General features: G+C 34.3%; 1 protein-coding gene across 5 annotated transcripts in view; it reads left to right on the top strand.

The window, feature by feature from the left end:
* wnk4a (WNK lysine deficient protein kinase 4a) overlaps positions 1-18,107 on the top strand; it is a 55,905-nt gene that overhangs the window by 13,879 nt on the left and 23,919 nt on the right. For all 5 annotated transcript variants that reach the window (XM_042767121.1, XM_042767120.1, XM_042767119.1 and 2 more), the window contains 5 exons: positions 11,332-11,504; positions 11,666-11,886; positions 12,196-12,353; positions 15,108-15,196; positions 16,098-16,317. In XM_042767121.1, coding sequence (XP_042623055.1) covers positions 11,332-11,504; positions 11,666-11,886; positions 12,196-12,353; positions 15,108-15,196; positions 16,098-16,317 — 861 coding nt within the window. The remainder of the gene's footprint in view (positions 1-11,331; positions 11,505-11,665; positions 11,887-12,195; positions 12,354-15,107; positions 15,197-16,097; positions 16,318-18,107) is intronic.

The raw sequence follows: 18,107 nt of genomic DNA, 5'->3' as shown, positions 1-18,107 counted from the left end.
TTTCAAATGGAAAATGTAAATTTTTCTTACCCTATTATTAGATTTTTTTTCCTTGTTTTAATCATATATTCACTTAAAGGGATAGCTCACCCAAAAATGACTTTTCATGATTTTCTTACCCTCAAGCCATCCCAGCCAAACTAACTTCCCTGTTTTAAAACCGAAGACTTATAAGGTAACAAATATAAAATACGAAAAAATTGCAGATATTTAGGCCAACGAGTGCAAAGATAAAATTTTTGTAATTATTTGTTCTGTTTTTGAAAAAAGAAAAGATACACATTACCAATACACATAATATACAAATAAAACAAACAGTGCTTTATTTTTCAGGTACAGCAGGTGTATTTAGCAATTTAGCATTAAAGAAATTGAATGAACATGTAAAATAAAACACTATATACACGTCACTGTATAAATTTTACATGGATTTTTATTAAAGCGACTGTTTTAAAGTTCTTCAGTCAAGAGCAGTGAGTGATTTTTCTCTTTGCGTTTTGTTGCTTTATTAACATTAAAGGGATAGTTCACACAAAAATGAAAATTCTGAGAAAAAAAAAAATTATTTACTCACTCACAAGTTGTTTTAAACCTGAATGAGTTTCTTTCTTTTGTTAAAAATAACAATTATTTTGAAGAATGTGGGTAACCAAACAGTTGCTGGTTCCCATAGTATTTTTTCCTGTTATCAAAGTCAGTGGGGACCACTGTTTGTTTGTTACACACATTCTTCAAAATATCTTTTTTTTGTGTGTGTGTATATGTGTGTGTGTGTGTGTGTGTTCAGAAATTAATACAGGTTTGGGACACCATGAGAGGCATTAAATAATGACAAAAAATAAAAATTTTGGGTGAACTATTCCTTTAATGACAAGCGGCAGCATGTTTAATACTATTAGTCTGCTGTCACTTTAAGACCTGCAAGCATCTAATATCCAGGCATGCATCCATTTTTCTCTCAACTGTTTACTTTCACTGTAGACATAATCACCTGTGTTTATATTTAAACCTTTTGTGTTTTTGACAGTATAAGCACAATCAGACGCGAAAGATGGAAAGCTTAGTCCAGCATCAGGTGCTGTTTTACAGGCTTTTTAGTGTGCGCACGCTTCAGGTGTATGAGCTCAGAAAAAGCGCATGTCAGAACAGCAAGCCAATGAAATGTTTAACCAGCAAGGCTTTAAAGCACATGCAAATAATGTACTTTTGAGTGTAACTTTACCACTAAGTTAACATTTGATGTGAATGTATGTGACGTTGTACAGAATATTGAGACGGAGGCGCCAGAACCGCAGCTGATAGAATGTGCACTGTAGTGCGATACTACAATATTTCTTCAAACGCAGAACGTGGAGATGTTTTAATTGTCCATGATCAAAAATTGTGATATCGCACACACCCCTAGCTGTAAACAGCTCACGCTATGCCTACGTCATTTGCAGGAACATGACTCTCAGCTTTCTTGATCTAATTTGTCATTACAATGATTTCCAGCAGCTTTAGTTGAATCTTCATCACTGTCATGTGGATTCCAGCTGTCATGTGATTGATGAAATGCACTGCTGTGTCTCTGTGGGCAGTTTGCTGCCTACAGGTGTTCCCACATATGACCTTAACAAGGCCTTCGAACACTCATGACCGGACATGCATTCTCATGTAGTGTGTCTTTGCAGTTCAGGGCTCGTGTGTAAGTGAGCGCAGAGCAGCGACGCAGTGAGATCAATATGAATTGAGTCTCTTTATCTTGGAGAGGAATCACAAACATGACTCAGCCTGTTACTGCTGATATCGATGCTGTCTTGAAGAACAAAGATAACATTATCACACAATAAAAATACAAACACAGCTACCATCTCTTGCACAAAATGTTATTCAGTATCACAGATGAAGCTCACTTTTACAGAAATCCAGGAGGCAGACTAGAAGTGTATTTTTTTCCTTGGTTTGTGTATAAATAACAAATGTTTAACCTATAATTGTGTCTTCTTTCACACCGCTGGCTGTGCTGCCAATAGTTTGGTGTTGGATGTTTCCTAATGGAAAAACTATCCTCCTCTATCAGATCTATTTACTTTTAACACATTAGTATATTTTTCCGCCTGTAAGAAAGCATCTGATCATAGAAATGTGTATATTTGCATGAGATTTGCACTCCAATCATGCTATGAAGAAAGCAACTTTACAGTACTAAATATGAAAAAAAAAATTGTGTCAGTGTTGTTTTCAGATAGAATTACAACTTCAGTTTCTACTATAAAGCAGCTCTCCAAGTTTGTTTTTAGTCATGAACGTCTTTATGGAAGCCTGTTTCCACCATGGAATAAAAAATAAATAAAAAGAGGTTTTTGCGACTTCTCACAATTCAGTTTCTATTGCACAGTTCTGACTTTTCTTTTAAAATCACACGATGTAAACTCAAGAATTCTGACTTTCTTTCTCACAATTCCAAATTTTCATGTTGCAGCTCTGAATTTTTTCCTCAGAATTCCGCGTTTATAGCAATTCAGTTTTGTTTTATTGTCCATTGAATAAAAGATTTGTGTGTTATCTCACAATTCTGACTTTTTTCTTGCAATTTTGAGTTTATATCTCATGATTCTGCATTTATATTACACAGTGCTGCGTTTAAGTTTTATAATTCTGACTTCATAATTCAGAATTGTGAGGGGAAAGTCAGAATTGTGAGATAAAAAGTAACAATTATACCTTTAAAAAAAACTATCCTGTGGTGGAAACAAGCTTCTATACATCTGACCTCGACAAACTGAACTGAAGAAATGAATTGGAGAAGATTTCCATGTCAAAGTAGGCGGAGCTCCAGAGCCACACCTTCTTATTACATAATCGCCATGGACCAATGAGAATTCGAGAGTGTTTACCAGCTAAAGCGGTTTTCTGGAGAAGTTAGCATTGGCAAGCTGTTTCAAACTTTCAAAACAAACTCCAAGCGAACTTCATTTTGGTCTGATTTTGTCCAATTCATTCTTCGATTTGTCTTATAGTGCTCATGTTTTCTGGTGGCTCGTGTTCGTCCTAATCAAGGTGCTGACAGGTGGTTCCTCCACATGTGGCGCTCCAGAACATCAACACTGCTTATGCAACAGTAACACCATGAGGAGCTGAGCCAAGACATTTTCAGCCTGGCTTTAATCACATACACGCCTGCAGACCCCCATGACCAGACCCCAATATAAGTTTCACGGGAGGGTCGAACAAGTCCAAAAAGCATGTGAGCAATGTGGGACCTAGCAGCTAGCAGTTATGCAGAGCTGAATGCTTACAGAGAGAGACTACAACAAAAACATTCTGCTATCAGTAGATCCAGACATCTTAGCCACTTGATAAATGAACTTGCAAGGGCGGTATGTGTAGAATTTAGTGAATGATGGGCGTGCAAATGACCTGGTAGTGGCAGCAAGAGAGTCAATGACGTCACACTCATTTTTCATTAAAATGACACCTCTATGATGAGCATGTTTCCAAATTAAAATTCATTTAGATGTTCTTGGGGGCATTTAGTCAAAATGTCAGGTTGGTTAAGCTACCCTCAGATTGTAATGCAGATAAAAATACTAGGGATGTAAGGATGCACCCTGAGCCGGCTGAAAATCAGTAAAAATATGACACTTCAAAATTTTTTATATATTAAAAAAAAACCGATACAACAGTTGGGAGTGGGGTTTATATGAATGCATCTTTAATAGGACCTGACTGTCTTCAGAAGAGGTTAGATTGTAATGCATATAAAAGTAATTTTGTAAGCACAGTGCTGCTTTGTTTACAGCGGAAACCAAGGAAACGCTGTAACGCTGCTGTTCCATGAGCGCCACCTGCTGTCAGAGAGTCAATCTGCGTCTCAAACAGCCCATCTGCTGTTTTTGTTTCCTTCAGATATGTTTTATGTAGTATAGTTTCACAAAGCTAAAGTCAGAGCATTCTGTTTTTGCTGCAAATTTCGAAATCATACAATCAAATTTAAATAAAAAACTGCTCATGCTGCATGTACTCAGGATCTTTGTTTTGATCAGGATTAAAATACACTGGTTGCCTCTAATTTTAAATGGAATGAGCAAAGGCGCATAGTTTGTTTATATGAAGAGATCTATTTTATTTGTATTATTTATTTGATTTGGGATTTTTTACTATTTTTTTTTTATTTCAGTTTAGTTTAGTTCATATTTAAATTTTACAAACAAATGTGCAGCATTTTGTCTGAGAAACAGTAAAAAGGCATCTTTTAATTTATAATTAATTATAAATGCTTAAAATGCTTTGTTACAAATTACACTTACATGTTTTCAAAGTGTAAGAAAAATACTTTATTACTTTTTACTCAGAAACATTAATATTTAAACTTGTTGAAAGTGATATAAAAGTAGTTCAATATACAATATGTAACCATAATTTATTTTGAAAAAAATGTATTTCGGCTAAGAATTATTTTCTTTATTTTTTGTTACTTTTGGACACTCCTACTTTCATTGACCTGAGAGTCAGAGCTATCAATTTTATAATATTATATAATGCGTGTAAAACTATTATGTTGATTTTGCTGACTTGCATTTTCACACGGTTTAATTAGACGTTCACATTTGTTATTGTTCTATTGTTATAAACAGTTATGTAACGAATCTGCTGCAGCATGTCAGGGAAAACTACACCTAAACTCGTGGCAGCTTGAGAACAGGGTGAGAAATATGCAGCACAGCAGTATTTATTATTTAATATTTACGTAACAGTTTTTTAGACGCTTGTTAAAACTTTTCAACAAATGCATAATGTTCACTCCAACTTAAAATGCCAGGAAAATGAAGCGTGGTGTTTTGTGCCATGTGTTTCATGCAGATTTAGTCTTGGCCCCTGGAGTGGTGTGTATTCCTATAATCTCTTTCCTTTCCACCAGCTCCAGACCTGCATCGTCGTCATCTTCTTCATCCAGTGCTGTTTACTTCTTTGCTGGGATGCTGGGATAAAAGAACATTTGTTGACGTTTCCATACTTTTTGGACCACTGTTACAATTTAACAAAATGTCAAGTACCCTTCAGGTTTCAATGTTTTGAAACTTTCATAAAGAGAACTCTTTTTACATGACTTTACTTATGTAACCGATTTCAGGATGAATATGACTTTACGTAACTTGAGGTTTGTATGTCAAAAGGTCTCAACAGAGAGACGTTCATTGTCTACAATGGGCACAGTGTCATTTACAAACCTGATGCAATATACATGTGTTTATGTTTATAAGTCTGATCTGTTTATTCCATCGGCTGGTGGAGGCCAGAGACATGAGTGATGTTCACCTCATGTATTTAATATCAGCTTGAGTTTTGGTGAGGTAATTCATTCTATGCTGTTTTAAAATTGTTAATCCATATTGGTGTCTCGATGGCTCACGTAGTGAGGCTTTCGTTTGCAAACGTCACTAATAACCAAGATTTACTATGCTCTGCTAAGAGTTTTTAGGATTCGAAGTTTGAAAAATGACCGTAATTTCCTCGCAGTCTCTCTAACTGTTTTTGCATTGGATTTGTCACTGGCTTAGCGGTCTTTGGAATGAATAGATGTGGTTTGGCATGAGTTCAGGATTCTGGTCTGGGCAGTTTAGAGTTAACCAGCGCCGAAGCTGCTGGCCCATACTGCTCTCAACCCCCAGCGGTGTGCTCTGATTGACCGCACATGTATTTCTGTACATTTGTTCTTCTAAACATTCAGGCATTTAATAACACAATGAGGCAATTTATACAATGCCATCCAAAAAACTTACGTAAGCGTATCTTTCAATGACAAACAGATATAAAAGCACCCAGGATTTGTTTGTTGCTATTTATTTAATAATATTAAAATTGAAGAATGGCACAAAATATCAAAGTGAAAACATTACACTTCATGCACATGATTTGCATGAATGCCAAAGGATTCATGAAAAATTCTTAAAGGAATAATTCGCCCAACAATGAAAATGTGCTGAAAATGTTCTCACCATCAGACCATCCAAGGTGTAGATGAGTTTGTCTGCTTTTCATCAAAAACAAATTTATCATCAAGTCACATCGACGGAGGGTTATCACGTAATTTGACTAGCTGATATGATGATAGCGTCTTCAAGACAACATTGGCCTACATTGTTTCAGTGGAAACACACTGTTCCAGAGTTGAGTGAAAGTTGATTGAGATCTCCATCGCAGAGCCATCATACACTTCATGCCAAGAAAAAATTAGATTTAGATCGCCAAAGAATGCAGAATTTGTTGAAATCAATAACAAGGCACCATGTTTCACACTTGCATGCTATATTTAAGGAGTAGTTTACCCAAAATTGAAAATGTAGTCACTCTCAGGCCATCCAATATCTAGATGAGTTTGTTTCTTCATCAGATTTGTAGAAATGTAGCATTGCATCACTTGATCACCAGTGGATCCTCTGTAGTGAATGGGTGCCGTCAGAATGAGAGTCCAAACAGCTGATAAAAACATCACAATAATCCACAAGTAATCCACACCACTCCAGTCCAGCAATTAATGTCTTGTGAAGCCAAAAGCTGTGTGTTCGTAAGGAACAAATTCATCAAGGCAGCGCTCATTCACTGCAGAGGGTCCATTGGTGAGCTATTTCCATGTCATTTTTCAATTTTGGGTGAACTATTCTATTAAGAATAAAAATCTTCTTAACTGGTCATTTTCAAATCTTCGAACTCAAGAAAAAAATTCAATGTTTTGCATTCCCAAAATATTTCTTCTGAAGAATGTTCATATATATGTTATTTCCATTGTTCTTCAAGACAATATAAATTCTTGAAAAAATGTTCTTAAAATCATAGTAAATATCTTAAAAATGCTGTATGTGTTATTGTATGTGCTTTAAACATATCTAACACTGATGCCTGTCATTCCAAAAGAAAAAAGAAAGGTGTCTTAAGATGTCTTAACTTCATTAGTCTAGATTTTTTAAAGAATAGCACTTAGGAACACTCTCAAACTTATTAGAATTTAAGTTGGTTATTATATACTAGATAAAATGCATATTTAAAAATGCTGTCTACACTGGATGCGACCGTTCGCGTGCGGAGTAGACACGGTGTTAGGTGTGTTATGTGGAGTTTGGTCAATCTGTGCCAACTAAAATCAGCTTCTGTATTTCAAATCTTTACAGTACCACACAATAATGATGCTTTCAATGACAAAAAACACAGCAAAGCTTTTTTCACAAAAGCCGTCCCATACACTTATACTCTCTTTTTTGTCCCACCCATACGTCCAGCACAAAAGCGCTACCATATGCCTGATTCCCTGACAAGCCTTTAGGTTCCTTCCTTCAATCATGATAAGCTTGTAGAGGTTGTTATGCGTCATTTTGTAATTACTAGCTTGCTGTGCCTCAGGCTGTCCTGAACTCAAGCTCCAGGATTTCTTCTGTTTAAGCCCACCATGTTTCAATCATGCATGCAAGTCCCAGGATGTTCATTTTAACCCTTTACTACAACTCTACCTCTTAATAAAATCACCCCAAATAACTGTTTTACAAACCAGCTGTTCTAATGAAGCAATGAGCCACAAGAGGCTGTGTGTTACAGAAATTTAACCACTGATTGACTAAAACGTGGTATAATCACTGTAACACAGCTTATAATTAGTACTTTATATCTAAAATGCAGCAACGGTGAATACACCAATACAGACACACTTTTTGAATAGTTACATTTATTAATAAAAATGATAAACTGTGATGGGCATCTTACGGAAACTCTTTTTGATGCCAGCAGGTAGAGACAAGTGATTATGTTTATGAATGAGTCATTGAATCATTCACTAAACCAATTGCAATGCAAAATTTCATGATACTAAGTATTATATAATTATTAAGTACAAAGTAATCTGGATACTTTTTTCATGCTATTATATAAATGTTGTTATTTTGCACATACTACTCTTTTCACATCCTGTTTTTCGCCTACTATATAGTAAGGAATTATGCATATTCAGATGCAGCCAAGTATCACGAGTTGTTCACGAGTGAGTTATTGAATGATCCACTCAACCGATTTGTTCAAAACACCACTACTGTGTGTTGAAGACATACCATGGTTGGTTATTCTCTGGCTTCGTTTGAAATTATTTCCATTATCTGAGCAAAAAATCTTCAATATTGTGTCTAAAATAGAAGTTACTCAATCTTAACCTCTTGTTTGTGTACCAGTGGTTGAACTCAAATGCTATATTTTTGTGGAAAACTCCTGTTTTAGTGTTGCTTACACAAGGTAGAGAGAGAGAGACTTACAGGGTAAGCGTCTCTGCTCTTAAATGGCACTGGAAAGTCAAATGCATCTTTATTATATTTACATCCTGGAAAAAGGTTCTGGTTCCCTAAATATGTGTCCGTACACTTCATATAGGCTAGGCTATACTTGACACCCCTGCACCTCTGTCAGTTTGTTTTCCAAGCACAGATATAGTCCTGTGAGGTGTATTTGAGGAGATAATGACATTAACTGTGCTAAAAAAGTTCCAGTGTATATGAGAAGGTCTCGGTTGCATCACTAATATGAGGCAGGTCATGGGGACAGTAGCTCAGTGTTTATTACACACACACTTAAGTCTGAAAGGCAATCCTGTGTTGACTGGAAATGCATAACTGATGTTTGGAGTCACTAATAAGATTAGTGGCATGGATATGTATCATGTGTAAATGTGTGTTTATGTATGCCCATGTTTTTACAGTGGTTGGTTGGATGGGAAAGAGTACTGTAGACTTGCATATAGCGTGAGTGAGTTCACTGAGAGCCTAAATGTGTGCGTAAGACTGACAATGCTTGTCAATCATTTGGCATCACAAAGCCTTGGGCCTAGAACAGGGAAACTGTATTTATGTTGGGAAGGGAGAGAAACATGTTTGAACACAAATTAATAATTCATTTTCCCAAGAGGGTAAAGTTGCTTCTTTAATCCATTTCTTAAACCCTCCCACAGGGAAGGACTCTAAGTGTAGTCTCACAAGTCTCTGCTCTAGTGTTTCAATGAAGTCTCAACAATTCCTCAACTTATGCTCAGATTTATGAAGACACTGAAGTCTGCAGTTAAAGGTTTTTAATATGAACTATGACACATTAATTTATAGGTCTATACTGTTACTGCATGTCAACAGTTTACATAAAAAGATTCAGTTTACAATAGTGCTATTTTTCTATCAGAGAGATATCAGAGTTTTATATATATATATATATATATATATATATATATATATATATATATATATATACATATACATACACACACACACACACAAATTTATATATATATATATATATATATATATATATATATATATATATATATATATATATATATATATATATATATATATATAATATATATTCTCTGTTATGTTTTTTTTTTTTTATATCTATAGAGTTTTTATTAATTTTTATTTTACTATAAACTATTTATTAAAACCTATTTTAGTTTTTTTATGTTAATCTTTTTCAAGGAAAAAAAAAAGTCTGGTTCAGACATACTATGACTGAAATACACCTCTTATGTAATGTTATGCATTATGTTAATATTTGAATTAAAATATTTTATGATATTTCGGGGACAAAAAGTAAATAATATCAGGGTGATGCAGCTGTCCTAATATGAAGACAAAAAAAGTGCTTATTAAATGAAGAATGTTTTTGAAAAAAAGTAGTTAAGAATAATATTTATTGTCATTCCTAAAAAAAAAACTATGAAAGAATTTTGTTAAAATATTAAAATAAATATTAATAAATAAATAAAAAAGTTTGTCTGCCAAATCAAGTGCTGTTATAGAAATTACTTTTGCAAATACATTTAAGAACCTGTTTGAAAACAATTTCCACATTTTAAGAGTCATTCAGTTAAATCTTTTTTTAAAAAATGGTATGAAAGTTTTCAAAACCAAATGCAACCGTCCTTTACATGAATACAAAGATCAAATTCTTAGAACTTGACACGTGTTTTAAACAAGATTTTATAATGATTTTTTCCTCTTCATTACCTTGGACACTCTCATGTGTCTCATTTGTGTCTGTTGACAGTCAGGAATCTTATAAGAAACATCTTCAAATACAGTGTTAAATGTAGAGCTCGGCCTCGTTCTGTCCCTCTCACGTGTGTTTTCAAATGGCCACTCGAGACATAAACACACACCACTTTTCCCAGAACTCATTGAATGTAGGATTCATGGTTCTTGAGCTGCTGTCTCTGAGGAGTTTCCTCCCTCCTCACACGGCTGAGAGGCCCAGCACTGCTAAATCAAGCCTTTCATGCCCACCAGAGGACAGAAATGGCCTTGTTGCCAAGTAATTGCTCGTCTGTAGTCCAGTTGCTACAGGTTTTCAAAAAACTATGTTTAGAATGGGATGTAATTATGAGACAGCGGAAAAATATGATTAGGTTAGGGTGTTTCATGTACAGTAAATGGTGAAATTCTTGTGGTTGCAACCGTCTCGCTGGTTCTTATCTGTTTTAATGGTTTTTTGAGTGCTAATTACAGGCTGTTAACTGCCAGAATAAGCAGTGAATCATGCTTATTGAGGGCGGATGTACGTCAGAAGAACTTGTCATTTAAAACCTAAACGAAGGCAAAACACTACAGGTGAACAGGGTATAAGATAGATATCACCATACTTCCACTGGTTCATTCGTCACAGTACATTAAGACAAGTGGTTGGTATTACAAGTTTTCTGATCCAGTATGCAAATGAGACACTAATTAAATATGCACTAATTTGCATAAATGTATAGCACAGTGGATAAATCCAGGGTTAATACTCTTGTTTCATTTTGACTTATTATTACTTCATAAATCATAAAATGCTGGCAACAGCTAGAAAACAAATATATTTCCACCATGTTGTTATGAATAAAAGTTATATAAATCGTGCAAATGTTATATGAACAACCCCTCAGAATATAGATAGGAATTAAACACTGAAGTTTGGTTGCAGAAGATTTCTGGCTCAGTGTATGAGAAAAAAAAATGCATGGTGTTTAATAATATGTGTTGTAATTGAAGTCTACAGATGCAGATAGATAAAGTGTAATAATAATATAAACACTTAAATGTGTATTTTGGATGTTTTCTTTCCACTAGTCTGATAAATGAGATGTTATGGAAGCAAAGTAGTCTAAAATCAAAAAATTGACCAGTGGCTGAAAAACAATGGTTTTGTTGAGTGTTTTGCTTTAGGTTCGGTTCTTAGTTTTTGTTTAAGAGCTCATTGGAAGTCATTGCAAGTTTTCATGCTGCACACTTCAGAATCTTGATTTTTTTTTTTGTTTCTCTTTCAAAATCTTTTTTTTTTCCTCTTTAGACTCGCAAACTGACCAAAGTGGAGCGCCAGCGCTTCAGCGAAGAGGTTGAAATGCTCAAGGGTCTTCAGCACCCAAACATTGTGCGCTTTTACGACTCCTGGAAGTCCACTGTGAAAGGTCACAAGTGCATCCTGCTGGTCACTGAGCTCATGACCTCTGGCACCCTCAAAACGTGAGTTTGTCCTGCATCTCAGAATCACATAGATCACATTAAAGGGATAGTCCACCTGAAAATGAAAATTCTGTTATCATTTATTTTTGGGTTGACTGTCCCTTTAACTGTCTATTTTTTGGTCCTGATGTGAAAATGATTTTAACATCCCAATTTCTTAGGTATCTAAAGCGTTTTAAAGAGATGAAGCCAAAGCTCCTACAGAGGTGGAGTCGTCAGATCCTTAAAGGACTTCACTTCCTGCACACGCGCGCCCCTCCCATCATTCACAGGGACTTGAAATGTGACAATATCTTCATCACGGGCCCCACAGGGAGTGTGAAGATCGGGGACCTTGGACTGGCCACACTCAAGAGGGCAAGCTTTGCGAAGAGCGTGATAGGTAGGTCACTGCAATCTCCTGAAGCGTTTCATGCTTTAGTTTCTCAGTAATGATTTATCTTAGATCTGCTGAGATCTTTAACCTCATTGCATTTCAAGTTTAAGATTAAACATTAAATTTTACATTTGAAAGTTTCACCTTTAGCCACTAGGTAGCTTACAAAGTAATACCATCAAGATGATAATACCATGGTGTGGCAGGCTGTTGAGGCATAACATTGAGGTTCTTTCCTGATCTTGAAATAAAGTGTATTATTAAACCGTTGTGGTAGTGGCATCTAAGCAGAATTCTTCACATTGTGTTTAACAGGAACACCAGAGTTCATGGCTCCAGAAATGTATGAGGAGAAGTACGACGAGGCGGTGGACGTCTATGCATTTGGCATGTGCATCTTAGAGATGACCACTTCAGAATATCCATACTCTGAGTGCCAAAATGCTGCGCAGATTTACCGCAAAGTTACCAGCGTGAGTTTCAACCTGCTTTCATTAATATCATTATCATTTAGTGTGATTAATAACTCTTTAAGTTAATGATTTGGGTCTGTATGATTTAAAAAAAAATGGTTTTATGCAGCAAGGAACCATTAAGTTTACCAAAAGTGAGAGTAAAGACATTTATAATGATTCAAAAAGGTGTATTTAAGTCATATGTTGGAAAAACTAAAATAATTGTCATTACTTTAAATAAACTAAATATTAATTATTTAAACCTATAAAAACCTTGAACATATTTGCTGCTAAGGGAACATTCATCATTTTCGTTTCATATAACTTGAAGTGCTAAAATCAATAAAACTGAAATAATAATACTTAAACTCAAAATATTAAAATAACACTGCAAAAGATCTATATTTAAAAAAAAATGCTGTTCTTTTGAACTTTTTGTATTCATAAAAGAATCCTGAAAAAAAAATGCATCAAGGTTTTCACAAAAATATAAAGCAGCACAACTGTTATCAACATTGATAATAGTCAGAAATGCTTCTTGAGCAGTAAATCAGCATATTTGAATGATTTCTGAAGATCATGTGACACTGAAGACTGGAGTAATGATGCTGAAAATACAGCTGCGCATCACAGGAATAAATATATTAAAATAGAATACAGTTTGTTTAATGATAAAAAATATTTCACAGAAATATTTCATATGATATATTTTTACTGTATTTTTGATCAAATAAATGCAGCCTTGGCGAGCATAAGAGACTTCATTCAAATACAAAATCTGTGAGATTGCTTTAAAATATGTTTAATTGTTGTGCATTTGTTTTGCAATAAGCATATGCACATCCATATGTCCTAGTTTATTCCAGCACTGAGACCTTTAGCCCAGCATGGAAAGTGCCATAAACATCTTTCCCCTTCTTTCATTCTCTTCCTGCATGTCCTCATTTCCTCTCATTTCCTTAAGAGCTTGCTGTGAGTCCACTTTGAGCAGAGGTTTGATGAGAGCTTACGGCTCTAAGATAGTTTGAAATACCCCCTGTCTGTATCCTGTTTTTAAAAAACCCAGGGCTCGTCTCATTCTGGATAATTTGAGAAAGGCCCTACAGGTCACATGTACACAGAGAGGTCATTCTGATTATGCATCTTGTTAGGGATACAGTATATTCACTTGTCTGCTCCTTATTGCATTTGGAAACTTACATCAGCATGTGTTTACAACATCTTCAGACAGATCTCTTGAAAGTAAATCAGTCTTGAACAGGTTCTTTATACATGAAAGAATGTTCCTAACAAATGCTAAAAGGAAACATTAATATATTCACTATTTTTACTCACAGTAACAAACTTTGCAGTGGATTGAGACATGAAGTACATTAAACTTCAACAGCATTTCAATAATGTTTTGATTTTGCATGTCAGAAAACAAGTTTATGATGTTTTTAAAGTAATAGCTAAATTTGACACGCACTTTATGTGAATGACGCCATTGGTTTTGGTTTATTGGTTTGTTAAATGACGTGTCTTGAATGAGCGAAACAAAGCCTGCTCTGAAAAGGTTGCTGAGTGTTAATGACAAAGCCAAGGAGCGCGAGTGTAAACGGGATGGGCGGTCGTCCAAAACTCCTGAACTCGATGCTTTATGGAGCACATGCTCCACAAATATTACACAAGTCTACAGGGAAAGTGACCTACTCCAGCTGTAATTCAGCCCTCAGCTGTAATTCTTTGAAATCACAGCTTAACCTTACATTATTGAAGACTTTTGTATAGTCGAAGTAACTCAAATGTGACAAATAACAGGCGTTAACTGTTTTAGATGTTTATATGATAGATCAACATCCAACCAAGCACATGCAAGTGTTGTGAAGTGTGTTTTAGAAGACTACAGTATTAAATGAATAATGTTACAGTGCTTTATTAAATGTTTAAGTGGGTTCAAGGTATTAGGAATAGATTAAGCTATTATTAAGTTATTATTTATTATTAACAAAATATATGGATTTTTTTCGTCTAAATTCAGTAAATTTTGAGGTACAAACTGAAAAAATCTGAATTGTAAGGTATAAATTCGTAAATGCAAGAAAAAGTCAGAATTGTGAGATATAAACACAATTGTGAGAAAAAGTCAGAATCGTGAAATATACACTCACAATTGTGAGAAAAAGTCAGAATCGTGAGATATAAACTCACAATTGCGAGAAAAAGTCAGAATCGTGAGATATAAACACAATTGCGAGAAAAAGTCAGAATCGTGAGATATAAACTCACAATTGCAAGAAAAAAAATCAGAAATGTGAGATATACGGAATTGCAAGGAAAAATACTAAGAATTGTGTGATATAAACTCAGAATTGTGAGAAAGTCAGTATTCTGACAACCTATCTCACAATTCTCAAGTTTTTTCTCAGAATTACAAGAAAAAATAATTGTGAGATAAAAAGTCCCAATTTCCTCTTTAATTTTTTCATCCTGTGGCAGAAACAAACTCTCATAACTTTAGGGTTGTGTGCTTTGCTCAAGGGCAGTGTCAGTAATAAATCAACAGTGCATCGGTGCAAAGTAACTTTTTCAAAACATGCAGGCATGCTTTGAAACCTCGCTCTCGTTTAACTGGCTGTGATTAGATTATCTAAAAGAGAATCATCTAATTTACATTTGAACATTAGATTGATGAGTGACATTATTAAAACATATTAAGCCTCTTTGACCGATGTTTTTCTCAGACTTTGACATTTGTGTCCTATTTTGTGTGCTATTATGTGCTATTTTCAGGGTATAAAGCCCGACAGTTTCTACAAAGTGAAAGTTCCAGAGTTAAAGGAAATCATAGAAGGCTGTATCCGCATGAACAAAGATGAAAGGTACTTTATTGATTTTCTTGTTTGATTTTGCACTTTGAAAGTGTTCTTGTGCAGAAGCATTAATTTTATATATTCACCAGTTATTATGCAGAATTGATCTACAAAGTGGAATTACTTAGGATTCTGCAAAATATCAGCAACAAAATAAAAGTCATGCTAAAGAGATAGTTTTTATAAAAAAAAAAAAAATCATCCTAAATGATAAATAATAATATATCCTCAATGTTAAATATGCATCTACTCCACTTTCCAGCAACTTGGGAAACCTTGTAGCTTTGCCTAAGAAATTATATCTTTTGTATTGAGCTAACTATGTGATGATCATTATGTAATGTTTCAGTATTTAAAGTCGGTCAACTGTATTTTTGTTGCATTAATTTACAAGTTACATATCAGGGTTATTATTATTGTTAGCTAAAACTATTTTTGGTGATTTAAATATAGCTGAAATAACAAATATTAGGTGAAAAATGTAAATTAAAAAAATTACAAACTAAAATAAGTTTGAGTTGAATCACTAAAATTGCTTACTGTAAATAATTAAAATTAAAAAAAGTAAACCTAATTAAGTAATATTAAAAGAAATTATAAAAATGATAAAAGAATATAACAAAATAACTAAAATGCAAACTAAAATTTTAAAATAAAAGCTAGTTCAAAATAATATTAGAAATTATTATTTGTGAGCATTTCCACCCTTCCACATTCATATTCATAAGCATGAAGCTTAAATAGTTTTAATATTATTATTATTATTATTATTATGCTTAATAATTTGACTCATTGAAAACAGGTGCACGTAGCCTATATTTCAAATATAAAACAGCTTTAAACCATTTATTGATTGACATTTATTTCATAAATTCAGTTTGTGTGGCTCCATATCAATCTTTCTGTCTAGATACACCATCCAGGACCTGCTGGAGCACACGTTCTTCCAGGAGCACAACGGCGTTTACGTTGAATTGGCTGAGGAAGATGATACGGTCAAATCCAGCCTGAAGCTCTGGCTTCGTATGGACGGCACCAAGAAGCTCCACGGAAAGTACAAGGACAACAACGCCATTGAGTTCCTGTTCGAGCTTTACAAAGACGTGCCAGAGGAGGTGGCGCAGGAGATGGTGAGCTTCACTCACACATAATCTCATGCTAACCGGATCTCACCTCCCATTATGGTGTCTTACTGTCAGCTTTTAATATGCGTTTCTTGAAGGGATCTAAGGTGTGGTTACATTCCCCATGTACTCTGACTCGTTTGTTTACTGTCACTGTTAACACTAAACCCAGATATTCCCCTCAGGCATCAACAAAGTGTATGTGTTCACAGATATCCGTTAATATGTGGGTTGAATTTTCTGCAGAGATCTGCAACAATGATCGTAAAGAATTGATTTTCAATCACACAGGACTATTAAACAAATACGTGTGTCTTAGTAACCTACCCGTGTTTAACAGGTGTTTACTGTGCATGTTACCACAACACAAGTGGATGAATCTTACAAAAACATTTCCAGATTACATTTCAACCCAAAAACTAATGGGGAAAAAAGGCTTTTGCATTGCATTATTATTTTCTGACTGTTAATCACATTTTCCCACTTTTTGACCTTTTTGGTCATGCAGAATACTCACAGTGGCAGTTTTCAAGACACTTTACGTTAAAATTTTAGCAAATTCCCTAATTCCAATGTAATTTCTCATTACTGTAATATGTTGTTTTTAAGGCTGTCAAATCGATTAATCGAGTGCCGTCAAATGATTAATCGCGATTAATTGCCTCCAAAATAAAATTTTCTATTTACTTAATATATATGTGTGTGCTGTGTATATTTATTATGTATATATAAATACAAACACATGCATAAATATATATATATATATATATAAATATTTAAGGAAAATATGTTATGTTAATATATTAGAAATTTTTATATATAATATAAAATACAAGAATATAAATATATGCATGCAAATTGTAAAAAAAAAAAAAAAAAAAAAATATATATATATATATATATATATATATAATAAATATACACAGTACACATACATATACTATGTAAACAAACACTTTTATTTTGGATGCAATTAATCACTGTGTTTACATAATATATGTGTGTGTGTACTGTCTATTTATGTATATATAATACACACATACATGTATAAGAGAAATATATGTAATATGTATATGTGTGTATTTATATATACATATAAATATACACAGTATACACACATATCATGTAAACACAAACTTATTTTGGATGCAATTAATTGCAAATAATTGATTTGGCAGCCCTAAAAAAAAAAAAAAAAATTCTAAGAATTGAGAAATGTTCTGAACTGTCATGAAAATAATGCCAAAAGCTTCTTAAATTCAATGTCCACAAATAGTGTTGTCACAATAACAAAATTTACCATAAGATTTAACACTGTGTCTTTCCTTAAGCAAAATATTATTTTTTTTATTTAAATGTTTTGATTTTGGGCTGAAATGTGATGCAGAACTGTACTTTTATCAGATTCACCCAAGCTTGATTTCTTTGTTTTTACCCTTATGACTTTATGACACAGGTTTCCTCTGTGACCTTCACAACGTCGCTCGTTTCCAACAATCTGTCCTCACTCTGGGTAGATTTCTTTACTCTTCCTGTGTCAGTAATATGGGGATGTAACTGAACTCTTGACCTTCGTAGAGCACAAAGTCCCAAACACACCTCAGTATATATCTACTGGCAGGGTTTTTCTTGACACAGTGGCACATGAGCCTCACCATTCGCTTCAGGCCTGTGTAACCCTGCTGTGTGTTGCATAATGGTTTCAAGGGCATAGCTTTTTAATTATCAGGGTGGAAATGTGAGAGTGGGGCCAAATGAGGAAGAGGGTCACATGACTGTTGATAGAATGGCTTCGA

This window comes from Cyprinus carpio, chromosome A12 (assembly GCF_018340385.1).
Source record: "Cyprinus carpio isolate SPL01 chromosome A12, ASM1834038v1, whole genome shotgun sequence".
NCBI classification, from domain to species: Eukaryota; Metazoa; Chordata; class Actinopteri; order Cypriniformes; family Cyprinidae; genus Cyprinus; species Cyprinus carpio.
Note: the sequence above shows the minus strand (reverse complement) of the source record. Positions and strands in the feature narration are given on the sequence as shown.